This window comes from Pecten maximus, chromosome 4 (genome assembly GCF_902652985.1).
Source record: "Pecten maximus chromosome 4, xPecMax1.1, whole genome shotgun sequence".
Classification (NCBI taxonomy): domain Eukaryota; kingdom Metazoa; phylum Mollusca; class Bivalvia; order Pectinida; family Pectinidae; genus Pecten; species Pecten maximus.
The window spans coordinates 28,001,242-28,017,272 of NC_047018.1; the positions used below are offsets into that span (position 1 = coordinate 28,001,242).

Here is a 16,031-nt window from a genome sequence, read left to right on the forward strand (position 1 = left end):
AATTCGCAATATAATTACAGAATTACATAGAAGTAAGAGGGAGAATAGCTGGGGAATCGGAATCAGTTCGCAATATCCATAAAATCGCTATAAGCATGTTCGTACTAAACGTGTTTTACTGTATATGTTTACCTGTCTGTAGGGATACTGACATTGTATACATGTTTACCTGTCTGTAGGGATACTGACATTGTATACATGTTTACCTGTCTGTAGGGATACTAACATTGTATACATGTTTACCTGTCTGTAGGGATACTGACATTGTATACATGTTTACCTGTCTGTAGGGATACTAACATTGTATACATGTTTACCCGTCTGTAGGGATACTGACATTGTCTTCATGTTTACCTGTCTGTAGGGATACTGACATTGTCTACATGTTTACCTGTCTGCAGAGATACTGACATTGTATACATGTTTACCTGTTTGTAGTGATACTGACATTGTATACATGTTTACCTGTTTGTAGTGATACTGACATTGTATACATGTTTACCTGTCTGTAGGTGTACTGACATTGTATACATGTTTACCTGTCTGTAGGGATACTGACATTATATATATGTTTTACCTGTCTGTAGGGATACTGACATTGTATACATGTTTACCTGTCTGTAGTTGTCAGTAATAGTATACAACTACATATTACATAACCAGTTGTATGAGTAATGAAGATTGTACAACTAACCATCCAGTGTTATGAGTAACATACATTGTACAACTAACCATCCAGTGTTATGTGTAATGTACATTGTACAACTAACCATCCAGTGTTATGAGTAATATACATTGTACAACTAACCATCCAGTGTTATGGGTAATATACATTGTACAACTAACCATCCAGTGTTATGAGTAATGTACATTGTACAACTAACCATCAAGTGTTATGAGTGATATACATTGTACAACTAACAATCCAGTGTCAAGAGTAATGTACATTGTACAACTAACCATCAAGTGTTATGAGTGATGTATATTGTACAACTAACCATCAAGTGTTATGAGTAATGTACATTGTACAACTAACCATCCAGTGTTATGAGTAATGTACATTGTACAACTAACCATCCAGTGTTATGTGTAATGTACATTGTACAACTAACCATCCAGTGTTATGTGTAATGTACATTGTACAACTAACCATCCAGTGTTATGAGTAATGTACATTGTACAACTAACCTTCCAGTGTTATAAGTAATATACATTGTACAACTAACCTTCCAGTGTTATGAGTAATGTACATTGTACAACTAACCATCCAGTGTTATAAGTAATGTACATTGTACAACTAACCATCCAGTGTTATAAGTAATATACATTGTACAACTAACCTTCCAGTGTTATAAGTAATGTACATTGTACAACTAACCTTCCAGTGTTATAAGTAATGTACATTGTACAACTAACCATCCAGTGTTATGAGTAATATACATTGTACAACTAACCATCCAGTGTTATAAGTAATGTACATTGTACAACTAACCATCCAGTGTTATGAGTAATGTACATTGTACAACTAACCATCAAGTATTATGAGTAATGTACATTGTACAACTAACAATCCAGTGTTGTGAGTAATGTACATTGTACAACTAACCATCCAGTGTTATAAGTAATATACATTGTACAACTAACCTTCCAGTGTTATAAGTAATGTACATTGTACAACTAACCTTCCAGTGTAATAAGTAATGTACATTGTACAACTAACCATCCAGTGTTATGAGTAATATACATTGTACAACTAACCATCCAGTGTTATAAGTAATGTACATTGTACAACTAACCATCCAGTGTTAGGAGTAATGTACATTGTACAACTAACCATCTATTGTTATAAATAATGTACATTGTACAACCAATTACCATCCATACTGTTATTAGTAATGTACATTATACAAATAACTATCCAGTATTACTAGTAATGTACATTGTACAACTTACAATCCAGTTACAACAATGTGTACCCAATATACCAGTAAAGGTCCATCATACACCCATATCTATCAAACAAGCCAGTTTACAGGTATAAAATACAGGTGTTTTTCTTTCCTTCAGTATTAATTATCATACATTGACAAAATGATCTTTTACATTGGTAACCAGAAAATAAATTCTAAGTTTAACAGTCTTACTTTAGATGCGTATTTAAACACAGACATGTATAGTTTTCCTACATGTACAACTGTAGGTAGTTGTTACTGGACTGAAGTGTTTTATCTGTCTGTTTGACTGATAAACGACCCAACCAATCACAACAGTTGACAGGAAACAGACAGGTAAAATTGAGAGAATGAAGATTAGAGAGTTTTAGTCACACACAGCCTAAGACTGTATATACTTACAGGTGATAAGTCTCCCGTCCAACATCCAAACGTTAGGGAGACAGTCGATGACATGGATACGATCTGAAACCCAACAAATACCTTATATAAGGGTAAAACAGGAACATAAGAGTCATCAGTCAACAAGAAAACAATAAACACCTCTACATTTTAGTAAGAGTGACTGTATATCGTGTTGAACCACATGTAACTCTAACCAAGTTCGTATTCTCACCTATAGTAATGTACCCACCAGTTTTTGAGGGCATACATTCTGTCAAACTCAATTATAGTTACATAGCTCCTTAATGGATGTTACACTAACAAGAGCTGTTGTAAAACAGCATATAGCTCATCTCACAACTGTTTGTCAATAAATAATTAAAATATATAAATTGGTGCAATGCATTGTAATTGGTCCCTAATACAATTATAAATTGATGTGTTAATGCCTTTCCACACTTGCACCAAGAAATTAAAGTTTTTGTCAGCATAAAAAAAGCAGGTTTTCCCCTCAAAAAAATTGTTTTGTTCAAATCTAGGAGGGGATATCATAACCCTGCAAGGACCCTAATACAAAACATCAATATGCCTTCCAACACTTACACCAAAAGGTAAATACATTTGTATATATAAGAAAACCAATAACAATGCCAATGTTTGCCAACGCCGATGCCGGGGTGACAACATTATCTCTCGCAGAATGTATGACCTTTTTAGTGGATAACACCTTCAGTAGAAGGTATTATAGGATAACACCTTCAGTGGAAAGTATTACAGAATGTATGACCTGTTTAGAGGATAACACCTTCAGTAGAAGGTATTACAGAATGTATGACCTGTTTAGCGGATAACACCTTCAGTGGAAAGTATTACAGAATGTATGACCTGTTTAGAGGATAACACCTTCAGTGGAAAGTATTACAGAATGTATGACCTGTTTAGAGGATAACACCTTCAGTAGAAAGTATTACAGAATGTATGACCTGTTTAGCGGATAACACCTTCAGTAGAAGGTATTACAGAATGTATGACCTGTTTAGCGGATAACACCTTCAGTGGAAAGTATTACAGAATGTATGACCTGTTTAGAGGATAACACCTTCAGTGGAAAGTATTACAGAATGTATGACCTGTTTATAGGATAACACCTTCATTTGAAAGTATTACAGAATGTATGACCTGTTTAGAGTATAACACCTTCAGTAGAAAGTATTACAGAATGTATGACCTGTTTAGCGGATAACACCTTCATTTGAAAGTATTACAGAATGTATGACCTGTTTAGTGGATAACACCTTCAGTAGAAGGTATTACAGAATGTATGACCTGTTTATAGGATAACACCTTTAGTGGAAAGTATTACAGAATGTATGACCTGTTTAGAGTGTGACACCTTCAGTAGAAGGTATTACAGAATGTATGACCTGTTTAGAGGATAACACCTTCAGTAGAAAGTATTACAGAATGTATGACCTGTTTAGAGTGTGACACCTTCAGTAGAAGGTATTACAGAATGTATGACCTGTTTAGAGGATAACACCTTCAGTAGAAAGTATTACAGAATGTATGACCTGTTTAGAGGATAACACCTTCAGTGGAAAGTATTACAGAATGTATGACCTGTTTAGAGGATAACACCTTCAGTAGAAAGTATTACAGAATGTATGACCTGTTTAGAGTATAACACCTTCAGTGGAAAGTATTACAGAATGTATGACCTGTTTAGAGTGTGACACCTTTAGTGGAAAGTATTACAGAATGTATGACCTGTTTAGAGGATAACACCTTCAGTAGAAAGTATTACAGAATGTATGACCTGTTAACAGGATAACACCTTCAGTGGAAGGTATTACAGAATGTATGACCTGTTTAGAGGATAACACCTTCAGTAGAAAGTATTACAGAATGTATGACCTGTTTAGAGGATAACACCTTCAGTGGAAAGTATTACAGAATGTATAACCTGTTTAGAGGATAACACCTTCAGTGGAAGGTATTACAGAATGTATGACCTGTTTAGAGGATAACACCTTCAGTGGAAGGTATTACAGAATGTATGACCTGTTTAGAGGATAACACCTTCAGTAGAAAGTATTACAGAATGTATGACCTGTTAATAGGATAACACCTTCAGTAGAAGGTATTACAGAATGTATGACCTGTTTAGAGTATAACACCTTCAGTGGAAGGTATTACAGAATGTATGACCTGTTAATAGGATAACACCTTCAGTAGAAGGTATTACAGAATGTATGACCTGTTTAGAGGATATCACCTTCAGTGGAAAATATTACAGAATGTATGACCTGTTTAGAGGATAACACCTTCAGTGGAAAGTATTACACAATGTATGACCTGTTTAGAGGATAACACCTTCAGTGGAAAGTATTACAGAATGTATGACCTGTTTAGTGGATAACACCTTCAGTGGAAAGTATTACAGAATGTATGACCTGTTTAGTGGATAACACCTTCAGTGGAAAGTATTACAGAATGTATGACCTGTTTAGAGGATAACACCTTCAGTGGAAAATATTACAGAATGTATGACATGTTTAGAGGATAACACCTTCAGTGGAAAGTATTACAGAATGTATGACCTGTTTAGAGGATATCACCTTCAGTGGAAAGTATTACAGAATGTATGACCTGTATTCAATAACAAACTTCTGATGATGCTGGTCTCAAGCTTTTAGCACATAGGTATTGATGAAAACAGTAAACAAATTGTTTGATGAGGCTATTTTCACTTGGGATATAAATATATCAATACACTGCTAATTAACGCACATAGAGGTATCCAGTGACATTCATCAATATCTCTTATCATGTGACAGATTACAGAAATATCAGTACACAGAACAGTATAACAATACTTAATAATATTTCATTTTATATCATTAAATCCTTAACTGGCATACACTGTTAAACACTTACAGTAGGGGTCCTTCTCCAGTTGGGGGTTACCATGAAGACTAAGATTCAGGATATGAACATGTCGTATTTTGCCCAATTCATGCCACGTCAAAGCATTATTGGCTAAATTAAGAGTTCCAAGAGCAACAAAACGTGATAATCCATCTAAGCTTTTAATCTGAAATAGATGGAAGACAAAACATTGTAATTTTTTTCAAAACCAATTGGTGTTTCATGGAATAATAAGATCAAAGTAGATAATCTTTCATGTCTTTGTATAAAATAAAGCTAGGAAATGATATAGGATATCTCAATCTCCAACACCTGAGTATATAGGACAGAGTTATGAGAGGATGTAGGATATCTCAATATCCCACACCTGTGTATATAGGACAGATCTATGAGAGGATATAGGATATCTCAATCTCCAACACCTGTGTATATAGGACAGAGTTATGAGAGGATGTAGGATATCTCAATATCCAACACCTGTGTATATAGGACAGATCTATGAGAGAATGTAGGATATCTCAATATCCAACACCTGTGTATATAGGACAGATCTATAAGAGGATGTAGGATATCTTAATCTCCCACACCTGTGTATATAGGACAGATCTATGAGAGAATGTAGGATATCTCAATATCCAACACCTGTGTATATAGGACAGATCTATAAGAGGATGTAGGATATCTCAATATTCCACACCTGTGTATATAGGACAGAACTATGAGAGGATGTAGGATATCTCAATCCCCAACACCTGTGTATATAGGACAGATCTATGAGAGGATGTAGGATATCTCAATATCCCACACCTGTGTATATAGGACAGAGTTATGAGAGGATGTAGGATATCTCAATCTCCAACACCTGTGTATATAGGGCAGATCTATGAGAGGATGCAGGATATCTCAATATCCCACATCTGTGCATATAGGACAGATCTATGAGAGGATGTAGGATATCTCAATCTCCAACACCTGTGTATATAGGACAGTTATGAGAGGATGTAGGATATCTCAATATATCACACCTGTGTATATAGGACAGATCTATGAGAGGATGTAGGATATCTCAATATCCCACACCTGTGTATATAGGACAGAGTTATGAGAGGATGTAGGATATCTATCCCACACCTGTGTATATAGGACAGATCTATGAGAGGATGTAGGATATCTCAATATCCCACACCTGTGTATATAGGACAGATATATGAGAGGGTGTAGGATATCTCAATATCCTACACCTGTGTATATAGGACAGAGTTATGAGAGGATGTAGGGTATCTCAATCCCCAACACCTGTGTATATAGGACAGATCTATGAGGATGTAGGATATCTCAATCTCCAACACCTGTGTATTTAGGACAGAGTTATGAGAGGATGTAGGATATCTCAATATCCCACACCTGTGTTTATAGGACAGATCTATAAGAGGATGTAGGATATCTCAATATCCCACACCTGTGTATATAGGACAACTATAAGAGGATGTAGGATATCTCAATATCCCACACCTGTGTATATAGGACAACTATAAGAGGATGTAGGATATCTCAATATTCCACACCTGTGTATATAGGACAACTATAAGAGGATGTAGGATATCTCAATATTCCACACCTGTGTATATAGGACAACTATAAGAGGATGTAGGATATTGAGTGATCCCACACCTGTGTATATAGGACAGAGCTATGAGAGGATGTAGGATATCTCAATCTCCCACACATGTATATATAGGACAACTATAAGAGGATGTAGGATATCTCAATATCCCACACCTGTGTATATAGGACAGAGCTATGAGAGGATGTAGGATATCTCAATTTCCAACACATGTATATATAGGACAACTATAAGAGGATGTAGGATATCTCAATATCCCACACCTGTGTATATAGGACAACTATAAGAGGATGTAGGATATCTCAATATTCCACACCTGTGTATATAGGACAACTATAAGAGGATGTAGGATATCTCAATATTCCACACCTGTGTATATAGGACAGATCTATGAGAGGATGTAGGATATCTCAATATCCCACACCTGTGTATATAGGACAGATCTATAAGAGGATGTAGGATATCTCAATATCCCACACCTGTGTATATAGGACAACTATAAGAGGATGTAGGATATCTCAATATTCCACACCTGTGTATATAGGACAGATCTATGAGAGGATGTAGGATATATCTCAATATCCCACACCTGTGTATATAGGACAGATCTATGAGAGGATGTAGGATATCTCAATTTCCCACACCTGTGTATATAGGACAGATCTATGAGAAGATGTAGGATATCTAAATATCCAACACCTGTGTATATAGGACAGATCTATGAGAGGATGTAAGATATCTCAATTTCCCACACCTGTGTATATAGGACAGATCTATGAGAAGATGTAGGATATCTAAATATCCAACACCTGTGTATATAGGACAGTTATGAGAGAATGTAGGATATCTCAATATATCACACCTGTGTATATAGGACAGATCTATGAGAGGATGTAGGGTATCTCAATATCCAACACCTGTGTATATAGGACAGAGCTATAAGAGGATGTAGGATATCTCAATTTCCCACACCTGTGTATATAGGACAGATCTATGAGAGGATGTAGGATATCTCAATATCCCACACCTGTGTATATAGGACAACTATAAGAGGATGTAGGATATACCTTGATTCCCCCTACTGTGTTGATAGGACAGACATAAGAGTCATTGAGAGGAAAGGATATGAACAGCTGTCAAAAGATGATGATTAGCTATACCACAGAACTACAGTTAGTGAGGACGTTATAAGTATTGCGCATCATTACAGTAAGTTAGGGACGTAGACGGCTTGACAGTAGGATTGTGGTTCACTAATAAGTGTGTCAAAAAAATATGATTTATATGCATTACAGGTTTCGTGTCAATCCATCTGAATTACAATACTATTTATAATACTTCTGATAATCTACTTTGTTATTCATGTTGTAAAAACATTTTATTTGACCACTTGATTAAGGTATACACATTGTCATGTGTCAGTAACTAAGTAACTTACACAGTTGTTTCCTAAGTCAAGTCTCCAGAGCTGTGTACAGTGTTCCAGGTTTGCAACCTCAAATATATCATTTCCTCGTATTATCAGGGTGTGAAGCTTCGTACAGTTGTTTAACTTTTCTATTGCCACTGTAACCAAAAAGTCAAAATCAAGGAATCATCTTACATCTACCAATAGTATAGTAACTGCCATGTAGCTATAGATTTCCTTCAAAAATAAAATATCTACCTATATCCGAGGAGCTGGCTTCCTCACCCCCACCATACATGTACATGAATGGAAGCCACAATTACGCGACGGTGAACTCATAAAATTAGTCTTTTCCATGGCAGAATTTGATACCACTCTGTATTTCATTTTCATCATGACCAGACTACATAATTTTCAAAAAATGACTGAATTTTTAAAATAACTTAGTATGCATCATTTTTTAATTGGAAATGCCAAGTACGTGATTTTACAGTTGAAAAGTAAGAGGGTATGTTTGTGATCCGACTACATCCATGTATTATGGTTTATAAACCCTTCAATTCAGCTTGAAATTTTCGCCTTCATCTTAAAGGAGGTGGTGCTCGGCGGCCCACGGCCGAATCTTATTTTATGTATGATATTATGATAGACTTTTACCAAATACATGTCATTTTAGACACTAAAATGAAAATTGGCAAATGCTGTATACGCAGCGCCACCTAACATGATTTCTGTAAAAAATGTGTACCCTCCCTTTTAAATTCAATATATTTCTCGTACAAAAGTACTTGATAAATTTCATATTGCATTGATAGTCTCATGTGATGTTATATTTTATAAAAACATGTGTGTTTAGTATGAATTTGTATAATAGAAGTGTAATTACAGGTTTTTTAACAATATTATCAGTTAAAAATTTACCTTCTTGAATTTTTTTTTTATTTGTAATGTAGATAAAATGTAATAATCGTTGGAGTACTATCAAATTTTGCTTTTAAAAAACATGTTTGCATATTAATCTTAATACACAACCAAAAAAAATCATCAAAAATTACTGGATAACAAAAGATTTTTGCATACAAAGAAAGGTCATGAAGTAAATTGTATTAAAAAACAAAGGGTTAAAAAGGAGCACCCTGTCTGACACAAGCAGTAAAGTCTGATTGCATTGTTATTTTTGTTGGATCTTTAGCATTTGCCTCTATTTTTCAGTACTTTCGGTACTTTGATATGTTGTCCAAAATTGAGGGTGCATGCATTTAACATAATAAAATCTTGGCATATCCAGTAATTCACCAAATAAATTTGTTTCATTAAATGTTTATGAATATCCATAGATTATTTCTAACCGGAAATTTTGATAGTACTCAATCAATAACTTTGTGGTATTAGACTTTAAATGAAAAGTTAAAAACAATGATTTTCACAAAGAAGACATCAAATTAGGCTGAAATTTAATTTTAGTGTCACGGAGCGTGATGATTCATATACAAAATTAAATCTTAAACAAATGGGGTGAATTTGTTTCACAAATAGGAAATGAAAATATGTTCTATTATAATTTGTGGTCAAAACATTAGCTTCTTATACAGTATGATGGGGAAATAATGAAATCACCAAAAAAAGACTATATACGTTGAGGATTGGAAATTAATTCCTCCCACATAATCGGGGATATTATGCTTATGACAAAAATATGTTTCCGGGAAAAAAATCGCTGTGGGCAGATTTAGCCCTCCTATGCACCACCTCCTTTGCCTTATCTTCAAAGGGCAAAATGCCGAAAATTAAACGGGGCCAAAAATTATCAGGTATACAGTATTTGAATTAAACAAAGGGCAATAACTATATGTATTCTTCTTTTATCCTGCAAAGTAATGGGATTAACTGTCCTCTATTATCTTCATGGTTCTGATCAGTGTACATATACTTTAATGTGCAAACAACATGGTCAGTACATTTTATATATGTGCAAAGCCCCAACAACAGTACCTTAAGTTAACATCTTGTGAAAGTAACTGATGTAGCAAGTGTAATAGGAGAGGAAAAATGCACATCCCGACCGGGGTTTGAACCCAGGACCTCCGAACACAAGCCGGATGCTCTACCAATTGAGCTACCTGGTCGCCGACGAATGATCTGGTACGTCCCGTTCCGCTACACTCTTCCCTCCCTTTTAAAGTCTTCAACCCTGAAGACACACACGAGACCCTATACTACAGCCTTGGGTGCCATATGTAATAGGAGAGGGAAAATGCACGGCCAGACCGGGGGTTCAAATCCAGGACCTCCAAACACTGGCTGTATGCTCTACAAATTGAGCTACCTGGTCACCAGCGAACGATCCAGTCCAGTTCCGCTACAGCAAGGATGTTATAGTTCTGACAAAATCTGCTTTTAACACCCATACAACTCAATGCCAAAATAAAGATCCTCCAGAGGAACTAAATGATTATATATTCAGTTTCTTTATATGGTTCATTCTATGTATAGATGACAAAATATAATGCTCTGCTTCATTAATATATATAATGTAGCGAAATAACCCGGGAACTATAATCAAAGTCCCGCAGCCCTCGGTAGGTGTCCTCGAGGTAGCGTCAGACACCCGCCACAATACCCGAGTTTAGAAATAAGTAGTGTGGTCGTCGAGAAACACAATTCAACACTGTTGTAAAGTTTCAGTCTATGTATATTCAGCAACATCAGCAGTGTACAGAGCATATATAACGAGCAACACCGCTCTCATCAAAACACGTAGTAACATCCAACAAAGTAACACCTAGGCACCCCAACTCGAACTCTCCCTCGAACTCCGATCTAGCTTTCACCCATTTTATACCAAAACCTGCCGGAGCCCTGCCGGAGCGTTGCACACCTGTACCGGAGCCTTCCGCTCCGGTGACTTAAATGTGTAAATAGCAATGTACATAACACTTAGAAAAGCAATTAGCCGCAAGTAAATGTTGATGACCATGTGTATTATAGATGGGGCATCGCTGGAGCTCCCCAGGCGATTAATACCTCTCTGACAGGGGCAATAAACATGAACGGGAGCCGGACAGACAATTACTGCCACGGGCATGGTGAATTGATTACTTCACTGATTAGCATCCCGACGTGTCCCCCCATCTAATTACCAATGGTCAACAGATAGACGGGCTATTAAAATTCCTAAAGCAAAGATGGTATAACAGAAAATACAACAATATTGAAGGGAAATGTAATATATTTCTTCTTGTTCTGACCATTTCAGTGAGAATACATATATAGCTCTGTATAGTAATATCAACTAAGGTTTATTTGTGGTCTGAGTTTGGTCCTGATGAATGACAAACTTTAAAGTACATTTTACATTGCTCCATTAACTGCATGATGATGGTGTAACAGTGCTAACATTCAGTAGTGCCTTATATATAGAGGAAATGATGGATAACATCAAAATATTAATGAAATAACTATAATAACGAAATTTAGAATTATATGAAATAGATATATATATTGTACTGTATAGACTGCAGGGAATTAATGTTGAAAAATACATTGTACAGTTTGTATATACACAAGTGGTCAATTCTGAGCGCTTATTTGAAGGTATTCATTCTCATTGATATCCTGTTTTCTACTTTATCTCAGGAGAAGTAACAGATGCTTCCAATAAACGAGCATGAATGTTTAAATGAAATTCACAATAAATATATCCACAACAACTTACCTATTCCCAAGTTTGACAGGTCCAAGTATTCGGTCGCCTGGAGCGGCCCCTTGGCCTTGGACCTAAGCAACTGTGAAACGAAAAAACAAAACAAGTTACACAAATATGAATGAAATATTGTAAATGTTGGAACATGTCAATTTGACATAATATACGCGATTTTACCTGTGCATTAACTCTCATTTCACCATTGCTCCGACCGACACAAGTTGAGAATATAACCCCAGACGTTTTACACATCTGCTTGATGAAGGCGTCACAAAATATAGTCCCTGTGATGCTATGAAGATATATAAGTTTGAATAATCATATAAAACACATCAACCAGTGAGTACAGTTGATAACCTAGAATTTGAAAATTAGTAAATTGTTGTTATTTTAATCAGTTTATCGTGTAAAAATGAATACCGCGTAGTAATATGCAGGTACGGAAGGTCATTATTGGAAAGTGCGGAAGTTGTCAGTTGCTCTGGCAATGTACACAAACCCAGCACGTGGTTTTCCCCTAACTGACAGTCGGTAGCTTAATTGTCATTTCGGATTAAAATGTATACATCTTGTAAAAAAAGATTAATATTAAGAACGGGTGAGAACAGTTAACCGGATGATAACAAACCGAATATAATTGCATCTTTTTTATGAATACACATTTATTATATAAAGAGAGGTATATGCAGGTGCCCGAAATGTGAACTAAGGCAAGCTAGCAAGATTTAAGGTCGGGCTACACTTATAACAGAGACATATATATGTCTCTGCTTATAACAAATATCTCAGTGACGCATGTATCACAGGTACTCGCCTCTTCTGTCAAATATAATCATGCACATACATCAGAGACTTATTATAGTATATAGATATCTGAATACACTGAGTTATTGACATGCTAGGCGAGTGCCTGTGCACGAAGAACGTATAATCTAGGTCCGTAATTATCCTAATTATAATGTACACTAAATAACCATAATAATTCGAAATTTAATTTCGTTTATTTTGTGTAACTTTTGTATTTGGATTAGAATTGTGAACAGATCAAGAAAGATAACTCGTATAGTCATATTGAAAACTGACCCGAACAGTCAAGAGAGTAACAATGTCGACCCGTCTAAAACTCTTCGTATGACCTCCTCCTCCATGTCTTAGTATACATCCATCCTCTACATTGGACATTCGTCCTCATATGACCCTGTTAGTTTCTCCGTAGACACCCGTCCTCATATGACCCTGTTAGTTTCTCCGTAGACACCCGTCCTCATATGACCCTGTTAGTTTCTCCGTAGACACCCGTCCTCATATGACCCTGTTAGTTTCTCCGTAGACACCCGTCCTGATATGACCCTGTTAGTTTCTCCGTAGACACCCGTCCTGATATGACCCTGTTAGTTTCTCCGTAGACACCCGTCCTCATAATTAAGACACTGCATGACTGTTAGTTTCTCCCTAGGCACACGTCCTCATATGAACTGCCTCCCCTATACATGCACTCATCCTCATATAACCCTGCCTGTTGGTGTCTCCCTAGACACCCGTCTTCATACGACCTTCCTGTTGGTGTCCCCCTAGACACCCGTCTCATATGACCCTGCCTGTTGGTGTCCCCCTAGACACCCGTCTTCATATGACCCTGCCTGTTGGTGTCCCCCTAGACACTCATCCTCATATAACCCTGCCTGTTGGTGTCTCCCTAGACAGCCGTATTCATATGACCTGCCTGTTGGTGTCTCCTAGACACTCATCCTCATATAACCCTGTCTGTTGGTGTCTCCCTAGACACCCGTCTTCATATGACCTGCCTGTTGGTGTCCCCCTAGACACTCATCCTCATATGACCTGCCTGTTGGTGTCTCCCTAGACAGCCGTATTCATATGACCTGCCTGTTGGTGTCTCCCTAGACAGCCGTATTCATATGACCTGCCTGTTGGTGTCTCCCTAGACAGCCGTATTCATATGACATTCCTGTTGGTGTCCCCTAGACACTCATCCTCATATGACCTTCCTGTTGGTGTCCCCCTAGACACTCATCCTCATATAACCCTGCCTGTTGGTGTCTCCCTAGACAGCCGTATTCATATGACCTGCCTGTTGGTGTCTCCTAGACACTCATCCTCATATAACCCTGCCTGTTGGTGTCTCCCTAGACAGCCGTATTCATATGACCTGCCTGTTGGTGTCTCCCTAGACAGCCGTATTCATATGACCTGCCTGTTGGTGTCTCCCTAGACAGCCGTATTCATATGACCTGCCTGTTGGTGTCCCCATTGACACCCGTCCTGATATGACCCTGTTAGTTTCTCCGTAGACACCCGTCCTCATAATTAAGACACTGCATGACTGTTAGTTTCTCCCTAGGCACCCGTCCTCATATGAACTGCCTCCCCTATACATGCACTCATCCTCATATAACCCTGCCTGTTGGTGTCTCCCTAGACACCCGTCTTCATATGACCTGCCTGTTGGTGTCTCCTAGACACTCATCCTCATATGACCTTCCTGTTGGTGTCCCCTAGACAGCCGTATTCATATGACCTGCCTGTTGGTGTCCCCATTGACACCCGTCCTGATATGACCCTGTCTGTCCCATTGACATACGTCCTTATATAACCTCGCCTGTTGGTGTCTCCCTATAGACACCTATCTTCATATTTATCACACTGACTGTTGGTGTATCCCTAGACAAACGTCCTCATATGACACTGGCTGTTGGTGTTCCCTTAAACATACGTCCTCATATGACACTGACTGTTGGTGTTCCCTTAAACATACGTCCTCATATGACACTGGCTGTTGGTGTTCCCCTAGACTAATACGTCCTCATATGACACTGGCTGTTGGTGTTCCAACTAGTAACTCGTCCTCATATGACACTGACTGTTGGTGTTCCCTTATACGTCCTCATATGACACTGACTGTTGGTGTTCCCTTAAACATACGTCCTCATATGACACTGACTGTTGGTGTTCCCTTAGACATATACGTCCTCATATGACACTGACTGTTGGTGTTCCCTTAAACATACGTCCTCATATGACACTGGCTGTTGGTGTTCCCCTAGACTAATACGTCCTCATATGACACTGGCTGTTGGTGTTCCAACTAGTAACTCGTCTTCATATGACACTGACTGTTGGTGTTCCCTTAGACATATACGTCCTCATATGACACTGACTGTTGGTGTTCCCCCGGGGGGAAATGCTTCCAGAAATGCCAATGATTATATTTGAACCGAATTTCCCGATGGGAACGGAAAACAACGTAAATAGGAAAATAAGTGTTAACGTATATATCAGGTCCTCAATGAAGGATTTTATTTTTATGTATTTACTTTGTCTTTGACATCCTATCTAAGCCACTCATATAGATCTCTGAGCGACTATAACTATAGACTTCATACTCATTTAACGGTGATTCCATCTTATGAATATTAAAATAGGTTACAGTGACACATCCTAATATAAGTTTTGTAAATAGATATTTTGATGATTTAAAACACTCTTTACCTTGATTAGTGTTTGTAAACAATACTACACGGAGAAAGTCGAATGACATGGATGAGGATAACGAGGCCACGCAGCGTGGTAACAGACGCATTCTTGTAGGATAGAATACCGAATTGTAATGTTGTTTTTTCCTGATCCGCGTATTTGAAAATCACGGTTGCGGACACTTTAAATTTCGTAATTAAGGAAAAGTCTTAGTTTTATGGAAGGCTGGTATATTATTTTTAAATATTACGTCAGATATATATTTTCCAACGGTGATTTGTACATTTATAGTCGCTTTAACTACTATGCTAATTTAAGGACCTATAGGATATATTTAGACCGATTTCTTCTTGGATGTCTAAATGCAGACTTTGATACAAGTTCTAATATCTTCTGGTCATTTTCAACGTTTCCATCTGTATTTCTATTTATCTATTTTTATTGATTTTCGTGAAATTAATGTGTACACAACTGTGGAAAAACTCACTAGAGGACACCACCGGAAAATTTAAATCAGAAGAAGCAGGCTAAATTGCA

The 16,031-nt window shown here is 37.2% G+C and overlaps 1 protein-coding gene across 1 annotated transcript in view; it reads right to left on the reverse strand.

The window, feature by feature from the left end:
- Positions 1–12,241, reverse strand: part of LOC117325708 — an 84,419-nt gene extending 72,178 nt beyond the window's left edge. Inside the window, 5 exon segments of the mRNA XM_033882130.1 lie at positions 2,355–2,417; positions 5,274–5,430; positions 8,327–8,454; positions 12,012–12,081; positions 12,177–12,241. Of these exon segments, the coding sequence (XP_033738021.1) occupies positions 2,355–2,417; positions 5,274–5,430; positions 8,327–8,454; positions 12,012–12,081; positions 12,177–12,194 (436 nt within the window). The 5' untranslated portion in view covers positions 12,195–12,241.
- Between the last annotated feature and the right edge of the window lie 3,790 nt (positions 12,242–16,031).